At 45.7% G+C, this 25,432-nt stretch overlaps 1 protein-coding gene across 1 annotated transcript; it reads left to right on the top strand.

Moving 5' to 3' along the window:
• The first annotated feature begins 1,719 nt into the window (after window positions 1-1,719).
• On the top strand, window positions 1,720-25,169 carry CWC25 (CWC25 spliceosome associated protein homolog). Its single transcript, XM_030294766.1, has 10 exons — window positions 1,720-1,891; window positions 4,194-4,366; window positions 9,350-9,586; window positions 12,372-12,441; window positions 13,166-13,293; window positions 14,218-14,281; window positions 14,896-15,107; window positions 15,475-15,573; window positions 22,814-22,975; window positions 23,690-25,169. The coding sequence occupies exons 1-10, from the start codon at window positions 1,874-1,876 to the stop codon at window positions 23,802-23,804; spliced, it is 1,278 nt and encodes a 425-aa protein (XP_030150626.1). The 5' UTR covers window positions 1,720-1,873; the 3' UTR covers window positions 23,805-25,169.
• The last annotated feature ends 263 nt before the right edge of the window (window positions 25,170-25,432 follow it).

The following is a 25,432-nucleotide window of genomic DNA, read 5'->3' as shown; positions in this document are numbered from 1 at the left end:
TCTGCCCCTCGCCCGTTCATGCTCTGTCTCTCTCTGTCCCAAAAATAAATAAACGTTGAAAAAAAAATTAAAAAAAAAAAAAAAAAGAAGGGACAGGTCATGAAGGGCCTAGATATGTTAAAAACGGACTTTAGGGGGCCCTGGAAGGCTCAGTCGGTTGAGTGTTCTGACTCTTGATTTCTGCTCAGGTCATGATCCCAGGGTCATGGAATTGAGCCCTGGCTGGACTCCACACTGAATGTGGAACCTGCTTAAGATTCTCTCTCTCTCTCTTCCATTTGCTCTCTTTCTCCCTCTAAAAACAAACAAATAAATACATGGACATTATAGTATGAATAATGCCGAATTATAAAAGGTTTTAAAGCATGGGGATTGATACAGCGTTTTGCATTTTAGAGAGATCACTCAGTATAAAGTCATGCATAGATCCGGAAGGGATAAAACTTAAAGAAGGGACATAAGAATTCTCCCAGAGGAAGGATGATGGTAGTCTGAACCAAGCTGGCGGTGAATGGTGATAGAGAGGTGGATAGATGTGAGAGATGTTTAGCAGTGAGGATCTTGTTGACTGATTGGATGTTGGGAGGGGAGGGAGAGGTCTTGAATGATGCCAAGATGGAAGTGGTGGTAATAAGGGATAAAAGAGGTGGGTTGGGGGAATACGGATAGGTTAGATAATAAGTTCAGTTTATGTGCCTCCCAGATGTCCAACGGGAAATATCTAACAGCCAGGCTTAAAAACCTGGAGCTTGAAAGATAAATATGACTGGAGGTAATGAATTTGGGATCCATCAGTTTATAGATGGTAACTGAAGCCCTGTGAGTAGATGAGATCACCCAGTGAGAGCATTTAGTGTGAAAAGACCCAAGACAGAACCTAAGAGGCAAGATGAAGTAGGAACAAAATGCTCCCTGAGAAGGGATTACAGAAGAAAACAACACTCTAGAGAGTGGTGCGGAGAAGTCAAGTGAAAAGTATTTTGATGAGGAGAGTGTGATGAACCGCCCGGCCTTAGGAACGACGCCCCTTCCAACGTAAACCAAGGGAAAGGAAATGGGGAAGCTGGCGTTTTAAAGGTTTGGTGCAGGGAGGGGCGCCTGGCTGTCTCAGCGGGTAGAGCATGAGGCTTTTGATCTCTCAGAGTCGTGAGTTCGAGCCCAGGTTGGGGGTAAAAATTATTTGATAAACAAAAAATAATTTTTTATTATTTATTTATTTATTTTTTTAAATAAAGGTTTGGTGCAGGGAAGCCGATGGAAGTTCGGTTCGATGCTTTCTCCTTCTTTCAGTAAACTCGGCCTGGAGTAAGGGAGTTGACCCTGCGTGGAGGTTGGAGGGGAGTGCGGGCTATTTTTTTTGGAAAAGGCCGCTGCGGGGAGGTGTGCCCGGGCGAGGAGACAGACGTAGGCTGGTCGGCGCTGGGGCCCTGCGGGCAGAAGCCCGGTGCGGCCTGCGGAAGAGCCGGGAGGACGAGTCGTGGCGCGCTGCCATGGCAACAGGACCGCGGGGCGCAGCCCGCGGCCGACTGGTAACTGGACCGAGCCGCGGTGTTTCAACACACCGCTCGCGAAACCGGGTGAGGTGCCAACCAAGAGGCCCAAAACCCGACGGCAGGCGCCGCCAATCTGGGCGTCACTGGCCGTGACGCTCGCGCTGCTGCGCGTCAGAGTGCGAAACGTCATCATCCCGCGACGCCGACGCTGTAATAGGACGCCCTCCCGGAAGTGGGCTCTAGATCTGGCAGTCGAAGTGGCAGCCGGTGGCCTCCGAGACCAGATCCGGGGAGGTCGCAGCTGAACTGTTTGTCTACGTTTCCTGCGGATCCCTCCTGAATCCTCCAGGTCCGCGCAGAGAGGAAACTTCTCCGTCGTCATGGGGGGCGGAGATCTGGTAAGTGGGGGAAGCCTGGGCGGGAGAGGACTGAGCGGGAGACCGACCGGGTCTGGGGACGGAAATTGGAGGGTGCGGGAGTGGGTGACCATGGCTACACAGCCGTGCTTTCGCGAGAAGGGAGCCATAGCCTTGGAGAGGGGACCGATCTCTGGGGCCACGGAGGGACAGGGCGGAGACTTGGAAAGGTGTGTGAAGCGTGTCGCCAACGGTGGCGGCAGGTGTTTGCGTTGTTTGTTCGCGGGGACTCTCCCGACTGGAAATTCTGGGAGGGGGTGGTGGTGGTGGTGGTGGTGGTGGTGGAACCATGCTTACGAAAGGAGGCAGATATCGAGTCACGCAAGCTTTACTTTGTATGTCTTGTCTTGGGACACTTCTCTCTTCCTCAGCTGGGAGTTCAGTCATATTTTGGACTATAGTAGGAGTGGTTTGTGCCCCATTCTCTTTGCCCTTGAGCCGTATCCAGGGGTCTGTTTTAAACCTGAAGAGATCTTCATGTCCACCTTTCTGACTTCCACTCCTCGTCCGTGCTTCATTCTGATCTGTAGTGACAGAGCTTTCTTCTGAATTTATAGCACTTAAATATAAGTGATGTGGCAATTTCTCTTGAACTGCATAGTTCATTTGTAGGGTGCTGAAGCCCCCGACGGGGCAAAAGACCCACAACGGCACGGTGCAAGGTCAGAAAGATGCTAATCTCTTTAAAGTGTAGCTGATTGAATCAGCAAATAGATCAATTCTACCTATCCAGTATCTGTATTAGAATTTGTTAGGTGTCACTGATTAGAATGACACCTAATTCTAATGCTGAGTGTGGCTCGATCCCATGACCCTGGGATCATGACCTGAGCTGAAATCAAGAGTCATATGCTCAACTCACTGAGCCACCCAGGCACCACTTTTTGTTTTGCTTGTGTGTGTGTGTGTGTGTGTGTGTGTGTGTGTGTGTGTGTGTGTCGGGGGTGGGGGGATGATGGCCCTATGCATTGTAGGATGTTTAGCAGCATTCTTGGTCCCTAGCCACTGGATACCAGTAGCACTCTTCTCTGGATGGGGCAACCAAAAATGTGTCTGGACATTGCCAAATGTGGAGTGCATGGGGGGGGGGGCAAGATCACCCATGTTAAAGGAGAGAGAGGAAGACCAGTAGGCTAAGGCCAGGGATGGGGTGGGGACAGGGGATTGAGTGACCTGATGAAGGGAAAGGAAGGACAAGGAGGAAGAGAGAAAAGAAAGAAAAGAGGGCCCTCATTGATGGAATACCTTCTCCATGCCAGATACCTTGTGTTGGTTTTCTCACTTAGGCCTCTTAACTGGTCTCCTGGTCTCCAGTCTCTGCCCTCTCCAATCCATTCTTCACATGATAGCTAGTCATGCCTGCACTGTTTAGTGTTTCCTACTGTCCACAGGATGAAGCCCACTCCATTAACATGGTTTATAAGGCCCTTATTCTATTGCTTTCTTAGTTGGTTTTGTTGATTTCATCTTGGACCCCCCCCCCCCGGTCCCCCTTCATCAGCTTGCATGCCATATTTAGCCACACGAAATCATCTGTGCTGTGTTCTTTGTTGCCGCTGGGCCTGCGGTTGTGTGTGCTGTTCCCTCTGGAAATCTGCCCCCACTCTACCCTGCTTCCTACATCACTGGGCTAAATTATAATTGTCCTTAGATCATCACTGCTTCCAGGAAACCTTCCCTGGTTGGGAAGCTGAACCAAAGTAGTGGCTTATGGGGAAGCGGGAGAGGAGAAGCATTCTTGAAGTCCGTCAAGGTGTAGTGCGAAGGGGAGCTCAGAACCAAGGGGAGAGTCCCAGGAAGGAAGGGTGAAAGAGGTACTCGGTGGGGTTGTAAACCACGAAAGGTTGGGGTTGCAAACCAAGGTGAAGGCAGGTTAAGTGGACTCGAGAGAAGGAAGATTGTGTTCGTGAAAATGAAAGGTCCCCTGCCAAAGGCACTTGAGTTCTGTTGCCTTTTAGAGTTTACCTTCCCACCTCTCTGCCCATTCCCCCTTTACTGTCATCACTAACCCTTAGTTCAGGAATGGCCCGTGGAAGTCCGAGTCGTGTGCATTCCGAGTGAAAAGTGTTCAAAGGGAACCCGGACAAGGCCTGAAGCCTTACATACTTGAACAGAACCCCTGGATGTGTGGGAGATTGGTGGGGGCCAACCTCGCCGTTGTGAACGATGCCTTGCCCCTAGATGTCTGCCCTGGCACGCACAGGGAGCAGAGGGGTCGGTGGTGGTGGGGCCCACGCACCCACCGGCTCCCCGCATCATCTTCTCCCTCCTTTCGCCACCACAGAATCTGAAGAAGAGCTGGCACCCCCAGACCCTCCGCAATGTGGAGAAGGTGTGGAAGGCCGAGCAGAAGCATGAGGCTGAGCGGAAGAAGATCGAAGAGCTGCAGCGGGAGCTGCGGGAGGAGCGGGCCCGGGAAGAGATGCAGCGCTATGCCGAGGACGTTGGGGCCGTCAAGTGAGGGGGCAGCCGGGGCTGCGGGGAGGCGGCGGGGCTGTGGGTGTCCCAGGGTGTGGGGCCGGCCCCCAGCGGCATCTTCCTTTGGCTGCAGACCTGCTGGTTAAGAGCATGGGTTTGGGAGTCGGCCCAGCCTGAGCGCTGAGGCTGGCTTGGGGTGTCCTGGCCTCACTGTGGCACCGAGAGCAAGTTCAGGGCCTCGGTGACCTCGGTAGGACCAAGGAAGGGAGAGTGCCCAGTTCCCAAGGTTTGTGGAGGACCAAATGAGATGACACCCAAAGGGCCTAGCGCAGGCCTGGCTTGTGGCAGGCGATCGACCAATAACCAGGCCTGAGGATGCTTGCCTCCCACCCCGCCTCTCGGGACGTGTCCAGGTCTCAGACCTGCTTTTGTTTGTTTATGTACCGCGGACTCATTTCAGGGGCGCAGTGAGGCCTCGTGGAGGGAGGCAGATGGTGCGTCTGTCAGTAAAAGCTACGTGAGCGTGGACAGTCCCGCCGCTCGGTTTTACCTTATTTCAGTTTCCTCTTGTATAACATGGGATAGGAGTAGCAGATAATTATCAGGCTACCCATCTCATAAACTGAGGTGGGAGGACATGTGTTCTGAGAAAAATGCAAAGCATAAAGCGTACAGTGCATTCTTAAGTTTTGCGAGAACAACACAGAGCCAGAAATGGGGTAATCGGCACCGTCTCCTTGTTCATTCTCCTCGTACGTTTGCCTTGCTCGCGTCCTTGTGGGCAAGTCCCCGGGGTGCCGTGTGGCATACTCTCCCCACTGGGTATCTAGGGCTCTTCCTTAATACTTCATGACAGGGTCTGTGACATTCAGGGTTGTGTGTGTACGTGAAACTTAGTTTCACTTCATGGAAATGGCATTAGGGACATGGTGCCCTGGGAACATTCAGGATAATGGATTGGGGAGAAGGCCCTTCTGACTCAAGTATGAAACTTGGAATGTTTTAAAGTAAATAAGAGTTTTTAGGGGCACCTGGGTGGCTCCGTCCCTCGAGCACCCAACTCTTGGTATCGGCTCAGGTCATGATCTCACGGCTTTGTGGGTTCGAGCCCTGCCTTGGGCCCTGCACTGACAGTGCGGAGCCTCCTTGAGATTCTCTCTCTCCCTCTCTCTCTGCCCCTCCCCCACTTGCACTGTCTCTGTCTCTTTCAAAATAGATTTTTTAAAATTTGGGGAAAAAAAAGAATTTTAGAATTTTTAAATACAGCAAAATATGACATTAATATATCCAATGAGATAAGGGAATGAAGTTTTATGTTTTTTGGTACTGTAGACACGCCTTAAATTATTTTACTTTATATGCTTTATGTAAATTAAAGCCTATAAAGCAAAAAAAAAAAAAATTTACTTTTTTTTTTTTAATAGAGTGAGCGAGAGTGTGTGGGGGAGGGAGCCGAGGGACGGAGAGAGCGAGAATCTTAAGCAGGCTCCACCCTCAGCACGGAGCCCGAAGTGGAGCTAGATCCCACAACCCGGGGATCATGACACTGAACTGACTAAGCCACCCAGGTGCCCCTAAATTTTTTTTTTTTTTTTTTTTTTTTTTTAGGTAAATTCTGCCCCCCATGTGGGGGCTCAGACTCACAGCTCTGAGATCAAGAGTTGCATGCTCTACTGACTGAGCCAACCAGACACCTACGTTATAATTTAATGCAAATAGGGGCACGTGGATGGCTCAGTTGGTTAAGCAACCAACTCACCTCAGGTCATGATCTCGTGGTTCATGAGTTCAAACCTCGCGTTGGGCTCATTGCTGTCAGCGCAGAGCCTGTTTTGGACTCTCTGTCCCCCCCTCTCTTTCTGCCCCGCTGACTCTTGCGTGCTCCATCTCTCTCTCAAAAATAAGTAAAAATTTAAAAAAATGTTTAATAAAAACTAACAATTGAATGTAAATAAATTTCACACATTCAGATTAATTCCTGGACAGCTTACAAAGTGAACACACATTGTTCTATGTGAAATTTTAGACTTTGTGAACCCTTGATTTTCAAACAGATACCAATTTTAGATTCAATACTCACTAGTCATAAGAGTTTGCTTTCCCACTAACCAAAAGTAAAAAAAAAAAAAAAAAAAAAAAGTGAAATTCTCTCTCTGTCTTTTTTTTTTTTTTTAATTTTTATTTTAAAGTAATCTCTACACCCAGCATGGGGCTTAAACTCACAATCCCAAGATCAAGCATTGCATGCTCTTATGACAGAGCCAGCCAGGTAGGTGCCCCTTGAAATTTTTATTCAGCAAAGCATTACACATCATATGCCTGATGTGTCTTATTTAATCCCCAACAAACCTGTGAGGTAGGTACAGTTTTATCCTCATTTTACAGGTGAGGACACCAGGGCTCGGAGAAGGTGCTTGGCTTTAGACCTGGGGTTCAAATCCCTGTTGCCTGACTCCAGAGCTAGTGCTCTTAACCATCATGTTGATTATACAGCCTTTCAGGAAAGTGAGCTTCCTAGAATGTTCTAGGCAACACTGATCTTCCTACTCAGACTTCCTTAAGATCTGAAGTGGTCTGCCTTTCACAATCAATTCTTTTTTTTTTTTTTTTTTTTGCCCCAGGCACAGAAGTCCCAAAGGAAATGGTGGCCATGTTTCATGGTTATTTGCCCTTTGTCCTTGACCTTCTAAGCACTTATTATATATTTTATTTTTATGCTATTGGACATTTACTTTAGTCACAAATACAGTCCAAGGGTGGATAAAGAAATGTATTCTCTCTTTACACCTCATCCCCTTACCCCCGTGTGCTAAATGTCTCTTCATAGCCTGTTTGGCCATAGTTATCCTATGGCTTAAAAACAGACTGTAGGGGCGCCTGGGTGGCTCAGTCGGTTAAGCATCCGACTTCGGCTCGGGTCATGATCTCACAGTCCGTGGGTTCGAGCCCCGTGTCGGGCTCTGTGCTGACAGCTCGGAGCCTGGAGCCTGTTTCAGATTCTGTGTCTCCCTCTTTCTCTGACCCTCCCCTGTTCATGCTCTCTCTGTCTCAAAAATAAATAAATGTTTAAAAAAAAAAAAAAAACAGACTGTACCTTGGTCTTCCCAAATCCTTCTTGAACTGCAACTTATTCTGTTAAAGAAGTCCTGGGAAAGAAGTCTATTGGCATTGTCCATATAGTCTCCAATGGGGAGAGTGGTCACTGGGTTGAAGGCAACTGGGAGGAATCTTCAACAAACTAAGGACCATTGAGAAACCACACAAAAGCAAAATAAGTCAGTCAGAGAAAGACAGATATATTCTATGTTTTCACTCATATGTGGATCTTGAGAAGCTTAACAGAAGACCATGGGGGAAGGGAAAGGGGGGAAAGTTACAAACAGAGAGGGAGGGAGGCAAACCATAAGAAACTCTTGAATACAGAGAACAAACTGAGGGTTGATGGGGGGTGGTGGAGAGGGGAACGTGGGTGATGGGCATTGAGGAGGACACTTGTTGGGATGAGCACTGGGTGTTGTATGGAAGCCAATTTGACAATAAATCATATTTAAAAAAAAAGAAACTGCACAAAAGCAAATCTTGTCAACCAGATACCAGCTCGTCCAGTTAATCCTTGGATCACTCATCACAGCTGACCCAACAACCATGACCACTGGTCCATTTCTTGCTGCCAGTGTGGCTCCTATCAAGGCAGCACATGTGATGGAGTTTCAGAGGCCTTTGTTCCCTTTATCTTGAACCACACAACAATCGATCGTGGAAAACAGACCTCTCCAAACTACAAAGCTACTTCCCAGCTGCGGAGGCCTGATTTTAATAGCTGTCAAAGTCTCCTGTAGTCACTGGTTTATTCCAGCTGGAGAATGGCAAGAACCTTTAATTGCTCGAAAGACTCCACTACCTGCGGTACTCATTGTAAAGGCCCCACCACAGTCTCCCACAGTTCTCCAGGGCACGGCCCTGTCTATACTCCTCCTTCTTGACTCCAGTGGGGTGAGTGAGGCTGGGCAAGCTGGGTGGAGCCCGACCCCAGTGGCCCACAATCAGTTTTTAATTATAGACTAGAAGGTTTCTCAAACCGCTCCTTTTAATGGGAAAAAAAACCCAAAAACAAATCTAAAACGAAAACATTATGACCCTCCATTATTGGGTTAAAATATTCTTATTAAAAATGTCCAAAGACCTAACTAGGAAGACTTTCCTTATGCTCATAGTTGTTACGTAATCGTAAACAAAAATAGATACGCCAGTTTTGAAAAGCCATATTCAAAAAACATTGAATTTAATGTTACAGGTAATACTGCTTTTGATGAAGCTACTTAGCCGCTCGCAGTGTAAACGTGCTATCGGCTGCTGCGGCGCATGCACTTAATTTGGCGTGCCTTTGCTGTCTGTTGTGGGAAGGTTCAGTTTTCCCACCATTTTTTCCCCCTCAGAAGCACAGGGCCATGTTTGTTTGGCAAATATCAGACATGACTGACATTACTGATATTGATAACTCTCTTTTGGCTTGAAAGCATAATTTCCTTCTTCACTTATCTCTGGTCTTTTCTCATCATCTTGAGTTACCTCAAATGTGGAATTCCTGCTTGTGCCCACGCTCCAAAAGACACCTCGAACAACCGCACACGTGCTCCCTGAAACTGTTCTCGGTCACGAGGTGATGCAGAATCTCTTTATTGTTTCAGATTATCCTCAAAATGAAAGCGTAACATAAGGACTTTGTAAAGGAGGCTTGAGAAGCCCTGAACAAAGGTCCGTGTCTCAGAGGATACTTTCTTCACAGAAATTGCTTTAAGTGTGGGGGAACGATCTCTCCACGAAATGGCGAGCTCCATGCCGGCAAGCACCATTTCTTCTCATGTGCCACGAGGAGCACAGCGTTTAGTCCCTACTAGGTGCTTGGAGAATGAGTCGTGCTCTTGCCAGCTGCCATCTCTCCCTCGTGTTGGGGTTGTGTGTGTAGGTCTGCAAGAGCCCTACGCTTCCTTTGATTGTATTTTTTTTTTTGTCTTGACCTAGGAAAAAAGAAGAAAAATTGGACTGGATGTATCAGGGTCCTGGTGGGATGGTGAACCGTGATGAGTACTTGCTGGGGCGCCCCATTGACAAGTACGTTTTTGAGAAGATGGAGGAGAAGGAGGCAGGCTGTTCTTCGGAGACAGGACTGCTCCCAGGTTCCATTTTTGCCCCATCCGGTGCCAATTCCCTCCTCGACATGGCCAGCAAAATCCGGGAGGACCCGCTCTTCATCATCAGGTACTGGCGACGGGCCGGGGAGGGTTTTTTCATAGTTGCTCAGCTTTCCAGTCGGTTTCCTCTTGACTTTGGTCTGCTCTGTAAAAGGATTTGTCTCCATTTGGGCTCCCTGATGTTGGGAAGGAGGCTCCATCAAGTGTGTCTTATCTAGGCCGTGTGGTAAGAGATGGCAAGTAGACCAGGGCAGACCAGATTTATTCATTTACCTTTGGCCCTTGAACAAAAAATAGGATAGAAGCAAGGTAAGGGGTACGTGGGTAGCTCAGTTGGTTAGGGGTGGTTTTGGCTCAAGTCATGATCTCGTGGTTCGTGAGATTGAGCCCCACACCAGGCTCTGTGCTGACAGTGTGGAGCTTGCTTGGGATTCGCTCTCTCTCTCTGTCTCTCAAAAAATTAAAAAAAAAAAAAAAAAAAAAAAAAAAAAGATGAGAAAGGCTGGCAGCTTCTTGGAAATTTGGGGAGATGTATATCGTGGGATAGGTGGGTGAACAGGCCTTCTACCTACCCCCCGGCCCTCCTTTTTTGTGCAGCCAAACCCTTTAAAAAGAATCTGCCTCGAAACCCTAATGTGTAATGTATCAAAGTGGAGTTGCATTTTGCCATATGTATAAATTTGTTTGGTTTAATTTGCAGGATTTTATTTCAAGTGGATAGGTTGAACGTTGAAAAACCTTTGTCATTTATATTTCTTCTTTTGAAAACATGTTAAAGTTATTTACATATTGGGGCACCTGGGTGGCACAGTCGGTTGAGCGTCCAACTTCAGCTCAGGTCATGATCTCATGGTTCGTGGGTTCGAGCCCTGCGTCAGGCTCTTGCTGACAGCTCGGAGCCTGGAACCTGCTTCAGATTCTGCGCCTGTCTCTCTCTCTGCCCCTCCCCAACTCACACTCTGTCTCTCTCTCTCAAAAATAAATAAACATTAAAAAAAATTTTTTTAATAAAAAAATAAAGTTATTTACATGTTAAAGGTATTGCATAGATATATATATAAAGGTATTGTATAAAAATTTATTTATTTTGAGAGAGAGAGAGTGTGAGCAGGAGAGGTGCAGAGAGAGAGAGAGAGAGAGAGAGAGAGAGAGAGAGAGAGAGAATCCCAAGCAAGTTCCGTGCTAACAGCTCAGAGCCCGACTTGGGGCTTGAACTCAAGAACTGCGAGATCATGACCTGAGCTGAAATCAAGAGTCAGACGCTTAACTGACTGAGCCACCCAGGCGCCCCACCATTTTGTTAGCCTCTTAATTAATTAAATTGTGGTAATTGTGTTAGCTGTGCTGACAGGTTCAGAGCCTGGATCCTGCTTCTGATTCTGTGTGTCCCTCTCTCTCCGCTGCTTCTCCACTCGCACTCTCTCTCTCCCAAAATAAATACGTTAAAAAAAAAAAAAAAGGTTTTCACCTTACAAAGCTGAAACTCTTTACTCATGAAACAAGAACTCCACATTTCCCCTTGCCCCAACTCCTGCGAACCACCATTCTCTTTTCTTTGAGTTCTACTACTCTAGGAACGTCATAGAAGTGAAATCATACAGTAGTTATCTTTTTGTGGGACTGGGTTATTTCGCTCAGTGTAATGTCTTCCAGGTTCGTCCATGTTATACTATGTATAACATGTCCTTCCTTTTTAAGGCCGAATAATATTCCGTTGTATACATTTTGTTTGTCTTTTCGTCTGTCGATGGACATTTGGGTTATTTCCACTTTTTGGCCATTGTGAATAATGCTGCTGTGAACATTGATGTACAGATATTGTGCACATTATTTTATAAGCTTTTTTTCACCTAATTATATATAGCAAGCATCTTTCTACGCCCCTATGTTTCTATAATACCATTTTTTATGTTGATATTGTGTGGTATACCATAATTTTTTTTTTAATTATTTTTTTTTTAACGTTTATTTATTTTTGAGACAGAGAGAGACAGAGCATGAACGGGGGAGGGGCAGAGAGAGAGAGGGAGACACAGAATCGGAAACGGGCTCCAGGCTCCAAGCCATCAGCCCAGAGCCCGACGTGGGGCTCGAACTCACGGACCGCGAGATCGTGACCTGAGCTGAAGTCGGACGCTTAACCGACTGAGCCACCCAGGCGTCCCATACCATAATTTTTTAATACTCTCTTATTAGGTCCCTAACCTGTTTCTGAATTTTCATTGTTATAATATGGACGACTCTGTAGGGACCTCTTGATTATATCCATACAGTAACAAATTCTTGGGAAAGAATTGGTTAAAGAGTGTGCAGGCAGTGATAAGTATTGCCAAATTGTCTTCCATGAAGGCTGACCAGTTTACCCTCATGAATAATGAGAGTAAGACTCGTTTTTGTTTTTTTAATTTTTTTTAATGTTTATTTATTTTTGAGAGAGAGAGAGCAAGTGGGGGAGGAGCAGAGAGAGAGGGAGACGCGGAATCCGAAGCAGGCTCCAGGCTCTGAGTTGTCAGCACAGAGCCTGACGCGGGCTTGAACCCACAAGCTATGAGATCATGACTTGAGCCCAAGTCAGATACTCAACTGACTGAGCCACTCAGGCATTCCCCATACTCATTCTTGTACAACAGGGAGCCAGTGTGGACTTGCGCCACACCATTCAGTCCCTTCTGCAGATTTGGGGAAGAGTCCTGACTTCCACACCATCATGTAGCTTTTAACACAGGGCCTGTCTGCGTGTATTTGGAAAAACGATTGCTATATAGATGGTCTTGTGAAGAGTACAATGAATGACTTAATCCCCTTCCCCAAAGAGATAGTCATGATTTTTATAATGTTCTCTTTCTCTTTAGGAAGAAGGAGGAAGAGAAAAAAAGAGAGGTGTTGAATAATCCCGTGAAAATGAAGAAAATCAAAGAATTGGTAAGTAGTGCATCAAATTAGGCACCAAGAGTGCCTTTTAGCTACTTCTCGTGAGAACTACTCACCATTCACTCTTACCTTGTGAGAGGGCAGACAGAATGGCTTTTACATTCTGGCTTTTAGAGACCTTCCCTTGGTGATTTTATGCAGTCTTCATTATCGAGCTCAATTAAGCTTACCTTCTCTTTTATTTTTTTGATTGGAAGAGCACCATGTGATGTCTTTTTTTTGTTGTTTGTTTAGAAAAAGGGGAGTATGGGATAGGCCTGTGCAAGTCCTAATCACACAGCGTGTTCAGGGGATCAGGTGATATCAAGCCTCGAGGGCCCATTTGTCATTCACGTGACATATTCCGCGATTGTGTTTTGGATTAGTTGGCAAGGAGAATGGAAAGCTGGATCCTGCGGTCCCCGATTGCTTTCGGTGTTGCTGGGAGTTCCTCTGACAGATTGGAAATTCCCAGGCACCGGTTCTGGGGATGGTTTAAAAATACAGATTCCTAGCCCCACTTGCCAGAGATTCTGTTCAGTAGTCTAGGGGCTGTTTATACACCCCCCAAGGTAAGACTCGCCCCCTCTTGTTGGTGGGGAAACTCCGCTGGGGTCCTGGGCCTCTGTAGTCCCGGAGGACGAAGTCAGGTACTTTCGGGCATGAACCAGGCCCCTCGGAGGGACCGACGGGGGCCTTCGTGATCTTGCATGGTTATGTTCTGGGTGTTTTGTAGTTGCAAATGAGTCTGGAAAAAAAGGAGAAGAAGAAAAAGAAGGAGAAGAAAAAGAAGCACAAGAAACATAAGCACAGAAGCTCAAGTAGCGATGGCGGCAGCAGCCAGGATGAGCGCAGCCGGGGGAGGTGAGCACGTGGGGGCGGGCCTCCCTCATTGACTCATTCACTCATTCATTCCCCACGTAGTCACGGCTGCTCTAGGCGGGGAACTGCCAGGCGCTGGGGTTTCAGTGGTGAACGCTCGTACGTGGGCCCCGTGCCCACAGAACTTTGCCATCTAGCACCAGAGTTCCTTGGAGGTCTTGGCATGGCCCCTAAAGGGCTGCCCGTAGCCTTGTAGGTCTTAGCTCAGACATCCTGGCTGTGACTTTCGTCTCAGCTTATGACTCCTCCAAGACCGAAGTGGGTTTTATGTAGGCCTTTTTTTTTTTTTTTTTTTTTTTTTTTTTTTAAATTTTTTTTTTTTTTCAACGTTTATTTATTTTTGGGACAGAGAGAGACAGAGCATGAACGGGGGAGGGGCAGAGAGAGAGGCAGACACAGAATCGGAAACAGGCTCCAGGCTCCGAGCCATCAGCCCAGAGCCTGACGCGGGGCTCGAACTCCCGGACCGCGAGATCGTGACCTGGCTGAAGTCGGACGCTTAACCGACTGCGCCACCCAGGCGCCCCTTTTTTTTTTTTTTTTTTTTTTTTTAATGCATTAATGGGCCCATCTGGGCGCATTCTGTGTGCCTTCTCTGTGGGAACAGTGAGCATTGTCACCGCTGACTCACTCTTAGTCGCTGGAATAGCAAGCAGCACGAGGTGAGAGGAGAATGTGTTCAGGCGGTGGGGCTGAAGAGCCAGGCCCACGTGTTTTCACAGGAAAAACATGACTGTGCTGATGCATCTTCCAAAGACAGTCCAAAGCGAGAGCCACGCTCCCAAGTAATAGAAGAAGTGGGGAAGGTCATGTTTGAAGCAGGAGGAGGCGTGTTTCAGCACGAGACATTTAAACTGGACCTTCATACATTTTCTTTTTCAATGAATGTGTGTTTTAATCTCTTAGAGCTCAAAAGAAGACGGCAGATTCTTCCCCTGTTTTGTCCAAAGCCCCTGGATACGGCTTACAGGTAAGGGTGTGGGCGTCTCAGAGGGAGTGACCGTGGACCAGGGAATGCGTTAACTTGAGAGCCTTTTTGGACAGAGAGCATTTCGAGCAGCCAGTCAGGCATCACATGGGAAAAAGGGAGTTTGGGCAGCCAAAGTGGGCACCGCTGGGGAACTGGCCCATTCCTTGTCCTTGAGCCTCCGACCGGGGCTGGGGGCCCTCTGAGTGGAGAGTCTAAACCACCAGTGGGGCCTGCAGGCGTTCTGCCCGTCTCTCTGCAGATAACTTACGTGAAATGCAGGCATTTTAAGCTTCAAGGTTGATGACTTTTGACAGATGGACATCCCTCTGGATCCCTTTTTCCCATAGTAGGTTTAACCTTAGGGCCTGTTCTCCACGCTCTGTCTCTTGCTCCTGCTCAGGCTTTGGTGAAGCGCCAAGCCAGTGGAGGTGACTGGGTGGGTACATTCTCTTAGGGGACTCTGCAGATAACTTTGCTAAGTTTGAGTGGTTCTCTGTGGTAACTGTGCTTCGTACAGACCCTCATTGCTCATTGATTTCCTTGCTTCACTGCATTTCCTCCTGAGCAGCACATTTTCCTCTGAATACCTTTTCTTCCTTTCCTTGGTGCTACAGATCAGGGACTCCTACCACAGCCAGGGACTGCAGAGTCCTCTGACGGCCAAGCAAAAGGGAATGCATGGGTTGAAGAATTATTCCAGGTCCAGAAGCTCCTCCCACTCACCTCCCAGACATGCCAGCAAGAAGAGCACCAGAGAAGCAGGGTCCCGGGACAGGAGTTCTCGATCCCCAGGCAGAAGGTCACGGTCCCCAAGGCCAAGCAAACCGTGAGTGTAGGAATTCACTGGGAAATGGCTTGTAAGGGTGGGGGTTGCTCACCGCAGGTATTTCTGTTCATTCATTTTTCCAAACGCCTTTGCTTTATTTCCTTTACATCATTTTCCCCCACCGCTATGTAAAGCTCAGTCCCCTAGAGCTACATATTTATATATGTAGGCTCTTTGGAGTGAGTTTAGTACCAAGTCTTCTGTTTCTTTAGGTATTTGTTTTTCTTCCACCTCTGCCCTCTGTTCCCTTCAATTTGGATTGTAATTCTAAGACTGTTAGCTTTTCTCCCATCATTTGAGGGACACGATAAAAGCCCCTACCTTGAAAAGGCTTTTCTCCTTTCTGCCCTCTGTGTGTCTGTCCCAGGCACAACTCTAAGGTCAACAGGAGAGAGAGAGGCCGCACTAAGAGCCCATCGCCTAAAAAAGAGGTCTATCAAAGGCGCCACGCTCCTGGATACACCAGGTGAGTCAAGAGCCCCGTAGGTGAACTTCAGACTCTGCGGGCCTGAGTCTCGGAGTGGCTCAAACCAGGGCAGGTGGATAATCTAAATCACCTTTTTTCTTTTTTTAATTAAAAAAAAATTTTTTTTTAATTAAAAAAATTTTAACCCAAACCTCTCTCTTTGAGAGAGAACAAGACAGTGCATGAGCAGAGGAGGGGCAGAGAGAGAGGGAGACACAGAATCCAAAGCAGGCTCCAGGTTCCAAGGTGTCAGCATAGAGCCCGACACGGGGCTTGATCTCACAAGCCATCAGTCAGATCATGACCCGAGCCAAAGTTGGACACTTAACCGACTAAGCCACCCAGGCATCCTTACATCACCTTTTTGCCAAACCTGCTTTTATGCTTCATGTCAGCTTTTTTTTTTTTAATATTTTATTTTTTATTTTTGAGAGAGAGAGAGAGAGAGAGAGAGCAAGGGAGGGGCAGAGAGAGGGGAAGACACAGAACTTGAAGCAGGCTTCAGGCTCTGCACTGTCAGTACAGGGCCCAACGTGGGGCTTCAACTCACAAAGTGTGAGATCCTGACCTCATGAGCTGAAGTCAGATGCTATCCAGGGGCCCCTCTTCCTGTCAGCTGTTAACAGTCTGTCCCGCCTCCCTACACTGCACACACTGAAAGGACAAAGTAAGAGTTTTAACTTGATGAACAATCGATTAAGCGACTGTCTCTGGACATCTAAGCATGTTAATTCTCTCAAGAGATTTCCACCGAGAAGCTTTTCTTGAGAGAGTGCTCCTTTCTTGAGGCACCAGCTGAAGGAGAAGCAGGGTGCTCTCCTTGAGGGCCGACACCCTAAGATGGACTCTGTGTTCACGTTGGGTGTGTAGTGGGTCAGACAGAACAGGGACATAAAGCCCTGGGACCTGAGGGGAGTTGGTTGTGCCCATGAAAGGCTGTCCCTAGGGGTCCGTCTTGCTCTTAGAATTTAGAGGAGCCAGGCAATTCTTGTGAACTTCCTTTTACTGCCCAAATTGGCTGCACGTTCGAGTCACCTGGGAAGCATAAAAAAGAAAAAATCCCGTTACCCAGCTACACCCCAGCCCTACTACATCAGAGCCTCTGGGGGTGGGCAGCCAACGTTGAGAACCGCCGAGAGTCTATACCCACCACTTTTATTCACTGTGTTAAAACAGAGGCAGACCCTACATGTCCCTTGCAACTCTTAATTGCCCGACTCCCTGAGTCTCCAAGGAACAGAAACTTTTAAAAGGTTTAGTCTTGACTGACAACCTTTAAAAGTATGTTATATATTTCCCTGCCTTCCCAGACAGAGTATGTTACATAGAATTTGACCTATTATTAGTTGGCAGTTTTTCAGCTGTGCTGTAATTCATGCTGCTCTTAGGGTAGATACTTGTGAGTGTAAGTATTTGTTTCTGTGTTTTAAGGCTTGTGGGCAGCAGGCTTTTTCAGATCCTGCTTTGTTTTTCTCTCTTTTGCCATCTACCATCACTTTAAGTTTATGTATTTATTTTGAGAGAGAGACAGCATGAGCAGGGGAAAGGCAGAGAGAGAGGGAGAGAGAGAATCCCAAGCAGGCTCCACACTGTCAGCACAGAGCCTGATGCGGGGCTTGAACTCAGGAACCGTGAGATCATGACCTGAGCCGAAACCAAGAGTTGGATACTTAACCGACTGAGCCACCCAGGTGCCCCTCACTTTAGTTTGTTTTATTTTATCAGCCTTCCTTACCTCCCTTTCAATTTGTGTTGAATTTTGTGACATAAATGGTTTAGAGCCCTCAAGACCTCTCTTCCCCAGGAGTAAAAGCACAGAAACTTTAACACATAGACTTTATGATTTCATTGTCTGTTTCGGTTTGGTGTTCCAAGTGGTCAAGGTTGTTTTATGTACTTAAGATGATGCTGAATTAAGAAAAAGAAAAATTAGGGCCATAATTGAGAATTCTGTGAGAACTCTTTCTTTTGTGTATTTTAGCTGCTGATCTGAAATGACCTTCTCAATGGCTGAAAAGACGAAGGTTCTCTTTTATAGTGAGATGCTCAATTTAAAGTAATTTTTAGGGGCGCCTGGGTGGCTCAGTCAGTTAAGCGTCCGACTTCAGCTCAGGTCACAATCTCGCGGTCCGTGAGTTCGAGCCCCACGTCGGGCTCTGGGCTGACGGCTCAGAGCCTGGAGCCTGCTTCCGATTCTGTGTCTCCCTCTCTCTCTGCCCCTCCCCCGTTAATGCTCTGTCTCTCTCTGTCTCAAAAATAAATAAACGTTAAAAAATTTTAAAAAATAAATAAATAAATAAATAAATAAATAAATAAAGTAATTTTTATGGGCCAAGACTGTATTTTTCTTGTAAAAAATTTTCGGGGTCTTTTGGGATTCCCATTTAATTAATATTAGTTTTGATTGCTTTTGAAATTTCTTACAGGCAACACAGCCCTTTTATAAGTTAAAAATATATGTGCTCAAAACAGACCAAAAAACCACTATTATGATGTCACACCCCAGAAATGCCTAAAATTCCTTCTATTGGGCTTATAAATTGCCCAGAATAAAAGTGGCTACAGGCAATAAAAAATAAAGCTATTACTCTTCTATTAATTACTATTATTTTAGAGGCACAATTACTGTTATTATTGAGGCTTAAATTATTTTGATCAGATAATACCCCTTAGAGATACATTTTATTTTGTTTTATTTTATTTTATTTTATTCTATTCTATTCTATTCTATTTAACATTTTATTTACTTTTATTTATTTATTTATTTTTTTAAATTTTTTTTTTTCAACATTTTTTTATTTATTTTTGGGACAGAGAGAGACAGAGCATGAACGGGGGAGGGGCAGAGAGAGAGGGAGACACAGAATCGGAAACAGGCTCCAGGCTCCGAGCCATCAGCCCAGAGCCTGACGCGGGGCTCGAACTCACGGACCGCGAGATCATGACCTGGCTGAAGTCGGACGCTTTACCGACTGCGCCACCCAGGCGCCCCTTTTATTTACTTTTAAAGAGAGAGTGAGCACAACCGGGAAAGGGACAGAGAGAGACGGGGACACAGGATCCGAAGCGGGTTCTGCACTCTCGGCACAAGCCTGATGCGGGGCTCAAACTCACATACCCTGAGATCATGACCTGAGCTGAAGTTGGACACTCAACTGACTGTGCCACCCAGGCTCCTAATGGTTATTATTTTCTTTATTTTCGAGAGAGAGACTGCGAGTGGGGGAGAGGGGCAGAGGGAGAGGGAGATCGAGAGAGAATCCCAAGCAGGGGCTTGAACTCACAAACTGTGAGATGGTGACCTGGGCTAAAATGAAGTCAGAGGCTTAACGGACTGAGCCACCCAGGCACCCCTAATAATACACATTTTTAAAAGTTAAAAACTATTAAAAATCTTCTCACAAGAGGTGCCTTGTGAGACCCAGAGCCTGCTTCAGATTGTGTCTCCCTCGCTCTCTCTGCCCCTCCCCCCTCACACTCTGTCTTTCTCTCAAAAATAAAATAAACATGAAAAAAAAAATCTCACAAAAACTACCAGTTCCTTGCTCTGCCTGACCTCACTTCCAGTCATGCTGCCTAGTGGCAAACACTTTCAGCTTTTTGAGTGGTTTCTTTTGGCGGCTACCTGTCTCTACAAATATGCACATGTTGCTGTCTCTTAAGTCATCAATTTTATGTATGTATGTATGTATGTATATATGTATGATCTATTTATTTATTTTAAGATTTGATTTTTTAAAGTAATCTCTACCCCTAATGTGGGGCTTGAACTCACAATCCCAAGGTCAAGAGTCTCATGTTCTACCAACTGAGCCAGCCAGGCACCCCTTAAGTCATCAATTTTATCTATCTATCTATCTATCTATCTATCTATCTATCTATCTATCTATTTACTTATTTATTCCTATTTATCTATTTATTTTTAAGTTTACTTATTTTGAGAGAGAAAGAGCACAAGCAGGGGAGGGGAAGAAAGAAGGGGAGAGAGAGAAAGAGAGAGAGAGAGAGAAACCCAAGCAGGCTCTGCACTGTTAGCACAGTGCCCGACACAGGGCTCGAACCCACAAACCGTGAGATCGTGACCTGAGCCAGAGTCCAGAGCTGGGCGCTTAACCGATTGAGCCACCCAGCTGCCCCTTAAGTCATCAATTTTAGACATTAGGTATTTTCTTACTATTGGAGTAAATGAGCTCTTATACACTCCCAGTCCCATATTTCTTCTCCCTCCATTTATTCCATTAGGTAAGTATCACAGTTTTTGGTTTTGTCAATAAGTGGATTCATGTTCTTCCATTATGTAAATATTGTTCATCGATACTTTTCATCGCCAAGCAGAATATTGAGGTTATATCTCTTTTCTTGTATGAGTTTCATATTTTTTCTAGGGTCAATATTTGCCTCTTTCAGTTTTGACTTACGGATATTATTTCTGGGAAATGTTCTTGTATCATTTCTTTGATAACTTCTTTGTTCTCTCTGATTTTTCAGAGCTCTTGTATGTTCTGATTGTTCCTTTTTAAAAGCCTTTCTCGGGGTGCCTGGGTGGCTCAGTCTCTTGAGCATCCAACTCTTGGTTTCGACTTTGGTCATGATCCCAGGGTTGTGGGATTGAGCCCTGCGTTGGGCTCCGAGCTGAGCCCAGAGCCTGCTTAGGAGTCTCTCTCTCTCTCTCTCCGCTGCCCCTTTCCCCTGCTTGCAATCTCTCTCTCTCTCTCAAATAAAAAATTAAAAGAAAGTAAAACAAATAAAAGCCTTTCCCATTTCAATGATGTAATATCTTTTATTTATCATCTCTGAGTGAGATTTTTTTTTATTTTTATTTTTTAACGTTTATTTATTTTTGAGACAGAGACAGAGCATGAACGGGGGAGGGTCAGAGAGAGGGAGACACAGAATCTGAAACAGGCTCCAGGCTCTGAGCTGTCAGCACAGAGCCCCACGCGGGGCTCAAACTCACAAACTGCGAGATCATGACCTGAGCCGAAGTCGGCCGCTTAACCGACTGAGCCACCCAGGTGCCCCTCTGAGTGAGATTTTTAATTGTTCACTTTTTGTTGCCAATTTTAAATAGTTTTATTTAAGATGAATTGTACATTTTTTAAAAGTTTCGTGGTTTATCTTTGTTAAGTTCTCTTTTCCTCTTCCTTTGGTCGCTTTCATGTGAGAGGCTTTCCTGAAATGTTTGGTGATATTTCACTGTCTCTTCATAGGCATTAAAAAGCTGAGATCACTGTATTGTGTATGGGCAGGGCTTGTCTACTGGTGGAGATTGGTTTTTTGTACTGGTTTTTAGCTGGGGACATTCTTATACCCTCTGGTTACCTTTGGTTCTCCTGTCAGGAACCATTAAATTTTTGTAGAAGAAAAAAAAATCCCCTCTGGTTGCCTGACCAATGGCTCTAACTCTGGCTGCTGGCATTTTGGGACGTTTGGCTATGCCGGATACCTCTGCAACTTCTGATTTCCTATCTGGTTAATTCTTCAGACACTACAAGAAACGTCTCCCCTTTGGAGGGTCTCCTGTATTCGTTTGGGAGAAAAATCACTGGCCTCCCCCAAGTTAGGCATGAGGTCCCAGGGTGTCTTAATTGCTTCCCATACAGACTTTAAATCATTCCCTTTGTTTTCAGCCTTACTGCCATCCTTCAAAGTACTGGATGCCTGCAGTCCTTGAGCCTTTCCTGGATTTTGCTTCTGACTAGTATTGGGCACTTTATTTATTTAAAAAAAAATTTTTTTTAATGTTTATTTTTGAGAGGGAGGGAGACAGAGCACAAGCGGGGAAGGGACAGAGAGAGAGGGAGACACAGAATCCAAAGCAGGCTCCAGGCTCTGAGCTGTCAGCACAGAGCCCGATGCGGGGCTCGAACTCACAAGCCGTGAGATCATGACCCGAGCCGAAGTCAGACATTTAACCAACAGAGCCACCCAGGTGCCCCCTAGTATTGGGCACTTTAAAGGGATTCAGTTTTCTCTAACCTGTTAAAGTAGTTACCACTTCTTTATCCACTTCCATCTTCCAAAAATTTTTAGACATCTCTTATCCAGTGTCGTCTCCTCTCCCGTTCTCTTTGTGGTTTTTTTGAAAGGGAGCATTGCCATTTCACTGTAGACAACCGAATGTCAAGTTTTAGTGTCTTAAGTTTGTTTCTCAAAATTTGGCTCCATTTATGTATGTATGTATGTATGTATGTATGTATGTATGTATGTATTTGTTTTAAAGTTTTATTTATTTATTTTTAAGTAATCTTTATGCCCATTGTGGGGCTTGAACTCATGACCCTGAGATCAAGAGTCACATGCTCTTCCGACTATGTCAGCCAGGCACCCCTTATTTTTTCTTTTAAAGGGGGAATCTTTCATGGGGTACCTGCCTGGCTCAATCTGAAGAGCTGCGACTCATGATCTCGGGGTTGTTAAGTTTGAGCCCCACGTTGGGTGTAGAGATTACTAAAAAAAAATAAACTTAGAGAGGGATTTTTTTTTTTTCTCTAAAGACTTTATTTTTAAGTAATCTCTACACCCCACATGGGGCTTAAACTTACAACCCCAAGATCAAGGGTCGCATGCTCTACCAACTGAGTTAGCCAGGCACCTCTAAAGGGGAATCTTCCAAATGGGTACATCACACCCATTTGAGAAGCAATGGATTCCGATTTCTCATATTGTTAAATAGTGATTGAGCTCCTTCATCACCTCCTCTTCTTGCTCCGACTTCATTTTCAATGAGTGCCAGGAAAGACTTACCTATTACTTTCTGAGGTTAAGTTGAATTGACTTGAATTCTTCAGGCATCTGGCTTCTGGCTTAGTCCTAAAGTGGTATACTCATGGGCTGCGTCCATGAATTTCTAAGCATTTCCAGTGGGTAGATGGTAGATGTCAACAGTCACGTGGCTAACTTAGTCCTCCATGCTTCAATAAGTTGCTGAGTAAATAGTGGAATATTTTGTTTTTTGGGGGGAATATTTTGTTTTTAATGTTTCAGAATAATCACTCCAGGGATTATAGAGAGTATGGAATCCTTCATTACAAGTCTTTGAAATTTGGATGAAACCACCTGACCCAAGATGTTAGGAAGGAAGGAAACTCATGCTGAGTTTGGCCCTGGGTTGGGCATTTCTATGGAGAGAGCAGTGCGATGGAGAACCTGGGGTCCTACCTGATTTCTGTTCTCCCCGAAGTGTTTGGGTTTTTTTTGCTGGGAGAGAAGTAGACCTGATGGTTTTTGTGTTCAACAGAAAGCTCTCATCAGAGGAACTAGAGCGAAAACGGCAAGAGATGATGGAAAATGCCAAGTGGCGGGAGGAAGAGAGGCTAAACATCCTCAAGAGGCACGCTAAGGATGACGAACGGGAGCAGAAGCTGGAGAAGCTGGGCTCCCGAGATGGAAGGTTTATCCAGTGAGTGCATCTTCGTGCTGCCTAAAGGCTTTCATGGCTATGGTTCCAAGGAGGCAGTTGGGCAGCTGACTCACTCATCGTGTTCCTGGCGTTTCTGTGACTATGCAGAGAGAACGGGGAGGTCAGCCTCCAAGCCACCTTTGTTACTACTCCCAGCATCTAGCCAGACAGTGGGATGGTTTTGATTTGAGGAGAGGAGAAGTGAATTAGTATTTTCATTGAATCTCCTTGCCTTCCATTTAAATAAGAGTTCAGGGCTCAGGGGGCCTTTTTCCTTTTCTTTTTTTCTTTTTTTGCATGAACAGGGGAAGGGCAGAGAGAGAGAGGGGGAGAGAGAGAATCCCAAGCGGGCTCCACGCTGTCAGCACAGAGCCTGACGTGGGGCTTGATCTCACGAACTGTGAGATCATGACCTGAGCTGAAATCAAGAGTCGGATGCTTAACTGACTGAGCCACCCAGGCGCCTCTCAGGAGGCCTTTTTCCAATGAGGCTTTACTTACTTTCCAAAACAGATAAATTTGCCCTTAGGGATATTGGTTTAAAGAATGGAGTTCCAAATGGACTCACTCCAAAGTTATCTACATGGGCTTAAAAGAGCTTGTATTTCTACATGGGCTATATGACTGGCAACCCGTTTCTTCTAATTCTGCCAAAGAGTTGACCAGCTGACAAATATTTGTAACTCATATTATTCTCCTCTCTTCTGTTCCTAGTCGCATGAAGCTGGAGAGTGCATCTACCTCCTCCCTGGAGGACCGGGTAAAACGGAATATCTACTCTCTGCAGAGAACCTCAATAGCTCTGGAGAAGAACTTTATGAAAAGATGAAAACCATCCCCTCTTTTGTTGGTTTTCCTGAATTTTCCAGGGAGGCTGCTGATCCGTTAAAAATTCTCTTTATAAGAGTTCAAGTGACTTCTTCCACAGTTGTCAAACCACCACTGTTCAAAGTGACTCTCCTCCAGCGATTCCCGAAACAGCTCACTTCCTTTAAGAACCAGTGTGACTCGCTTTATGGGACCCTCAGTAACTTTTGCTGAGTGGGTTTTGACTGTGTTTTTAATGAGTGGGCACTGGACCATGTAGGTGTGAGCACTTGCCCTGCCGTGGAAGGGCTGCTCCCTGTGGTCGTGATACTGATTATGCCACTTCTTTCCCACCCGTGTAAACTGTGTGCCTCGGTATAGACCGGACCTTTCAGAAACCTCCCTCCAGAGTCACCCAGGTAGATGGCGCCTAGTGGGGTAAATGAACATTTACTGGGTTTAGTAGATAATGGGACAGAATGATGTCTGCTTAGGGCAGAGCGAAGGGGGTGACAAAGAACCTGGAAGGGAAAACAATACAAAAAAGCACTGAATGAGCTGTTGAACTATTTGGACTATCTTTTCAACTGTAAAAGTGTAGTGTGTATGTGTATAAATGTATAATTTTTACAAGCTTTTTAAAAAGTTAGCTTTGTGAGAATATCTTGTTCGGTAAGTGACTTTACTATGTCATGGAAATGTATCTTGTTATCGAGTAATACGGTGAGGCAGGTCAGCTTTTTTTTCCCCTCTGAATCCAGCTAGTTTAGGAGGAGCCTGGGTTTGTAGATCGGATCTAGTGTATCTATCCTTTTACACTGCTTATAGTCTCCCATGTGGGCAGTGCAGTGGTGAAGTCAAATGATTTTAGGAGTCAGGACCAAATTACCAGTGTGCTCCCACCCTGGCTCTTAAAAGAAAATAAAATGGAAGCTGTTCCTTTCATGGCTTCCTTTTTATCATGTAGTAATCTTATTACAATGCTAAAATTTCAGGAGGTGTTTGCTACTAATTTTTAGTCAGGTATTAAAAAAAACCCAAAACTCATGGGACCGGTCTCCTGTCTTTACTCCTTCCCCTTTTCTATTCTTTTACCAGAAGCCTTTCATTTGACCCATGCAGTCCTAGGCCCTGTTGACCCACACATTAGCTGGGCCAGTTCCTTGTTCTGCCAATCCCTAATTCTGCTTAAAACGACGTTGGATTTATATTTTTGAGCACTTAACGATGCCAGGCACTGCAATACTTAAAGCCCAGTCTTTCCCCAGAAAGAAAGTAACGTACACTTGTTATTCATTTAATCACCTCATCGTGCTTCTCTATGCTAGAGTTAATTATGTCTTTTATTTTATTACTTGGTAATAAAGGCTACATTTATTTTTTGTAACTGTTTAAAGAGCAACCACGCGCGGAGTACGGAATTTACGAATTCCCCCACAGAACGATATTGACCTGTTAATTTGTGTCGAATGTATGGAGATCCTTCGTCCAAGAGGAATTATGTAACAAAGCGTGGGCAGTTTACCGAAAGATTTCATGAAGTGAGCCAGAGAATAAGACGATTATGTTTCTCGGCTGTAGGATAGAAGTCTTAAGGTGCCGCCGGTCTTTTAACTGGACCCTTTGGAGGGAGGAGGCCAAGCGGCAGGT

Source organism: Lynx canadensis, chromosome E1 (genome assembly GCF_007474595.2).
Source record: "Lynx canadensis isolate LIC74 chromosome E1, mLynCan4.pri.v2, whole genome shotgun sequence".
Lineage (NCBI taxonomy): Eukaryota > Metazoa > Chordata > Mammalia > Carnivora > Felidae > Lynx > Lynx canadensis.
This window is presented reverse-complemented; position numbering and strand designations above follow the sequence as displayed.

Bases quoted from the DNA above. Each gene is read 5' to 3' on its own strand.
- CWC25 (XM_030294766.1), top strand. The intron at 13,294-14,217 runs GTGAGCACGTGG...TTAATCTCTTAG, and splicing joins GATGAGCGCAGCCGGGGGAG to AGCTCAAAAGAAGACGGCAG. The intron at 14,282-14,895 runs GTAAGGGTGTGG...TTGGTGCTACAG, and splicing joins CCCCTGGATACGGCTTACAG to ATCAGGGACTCCTACCACAG.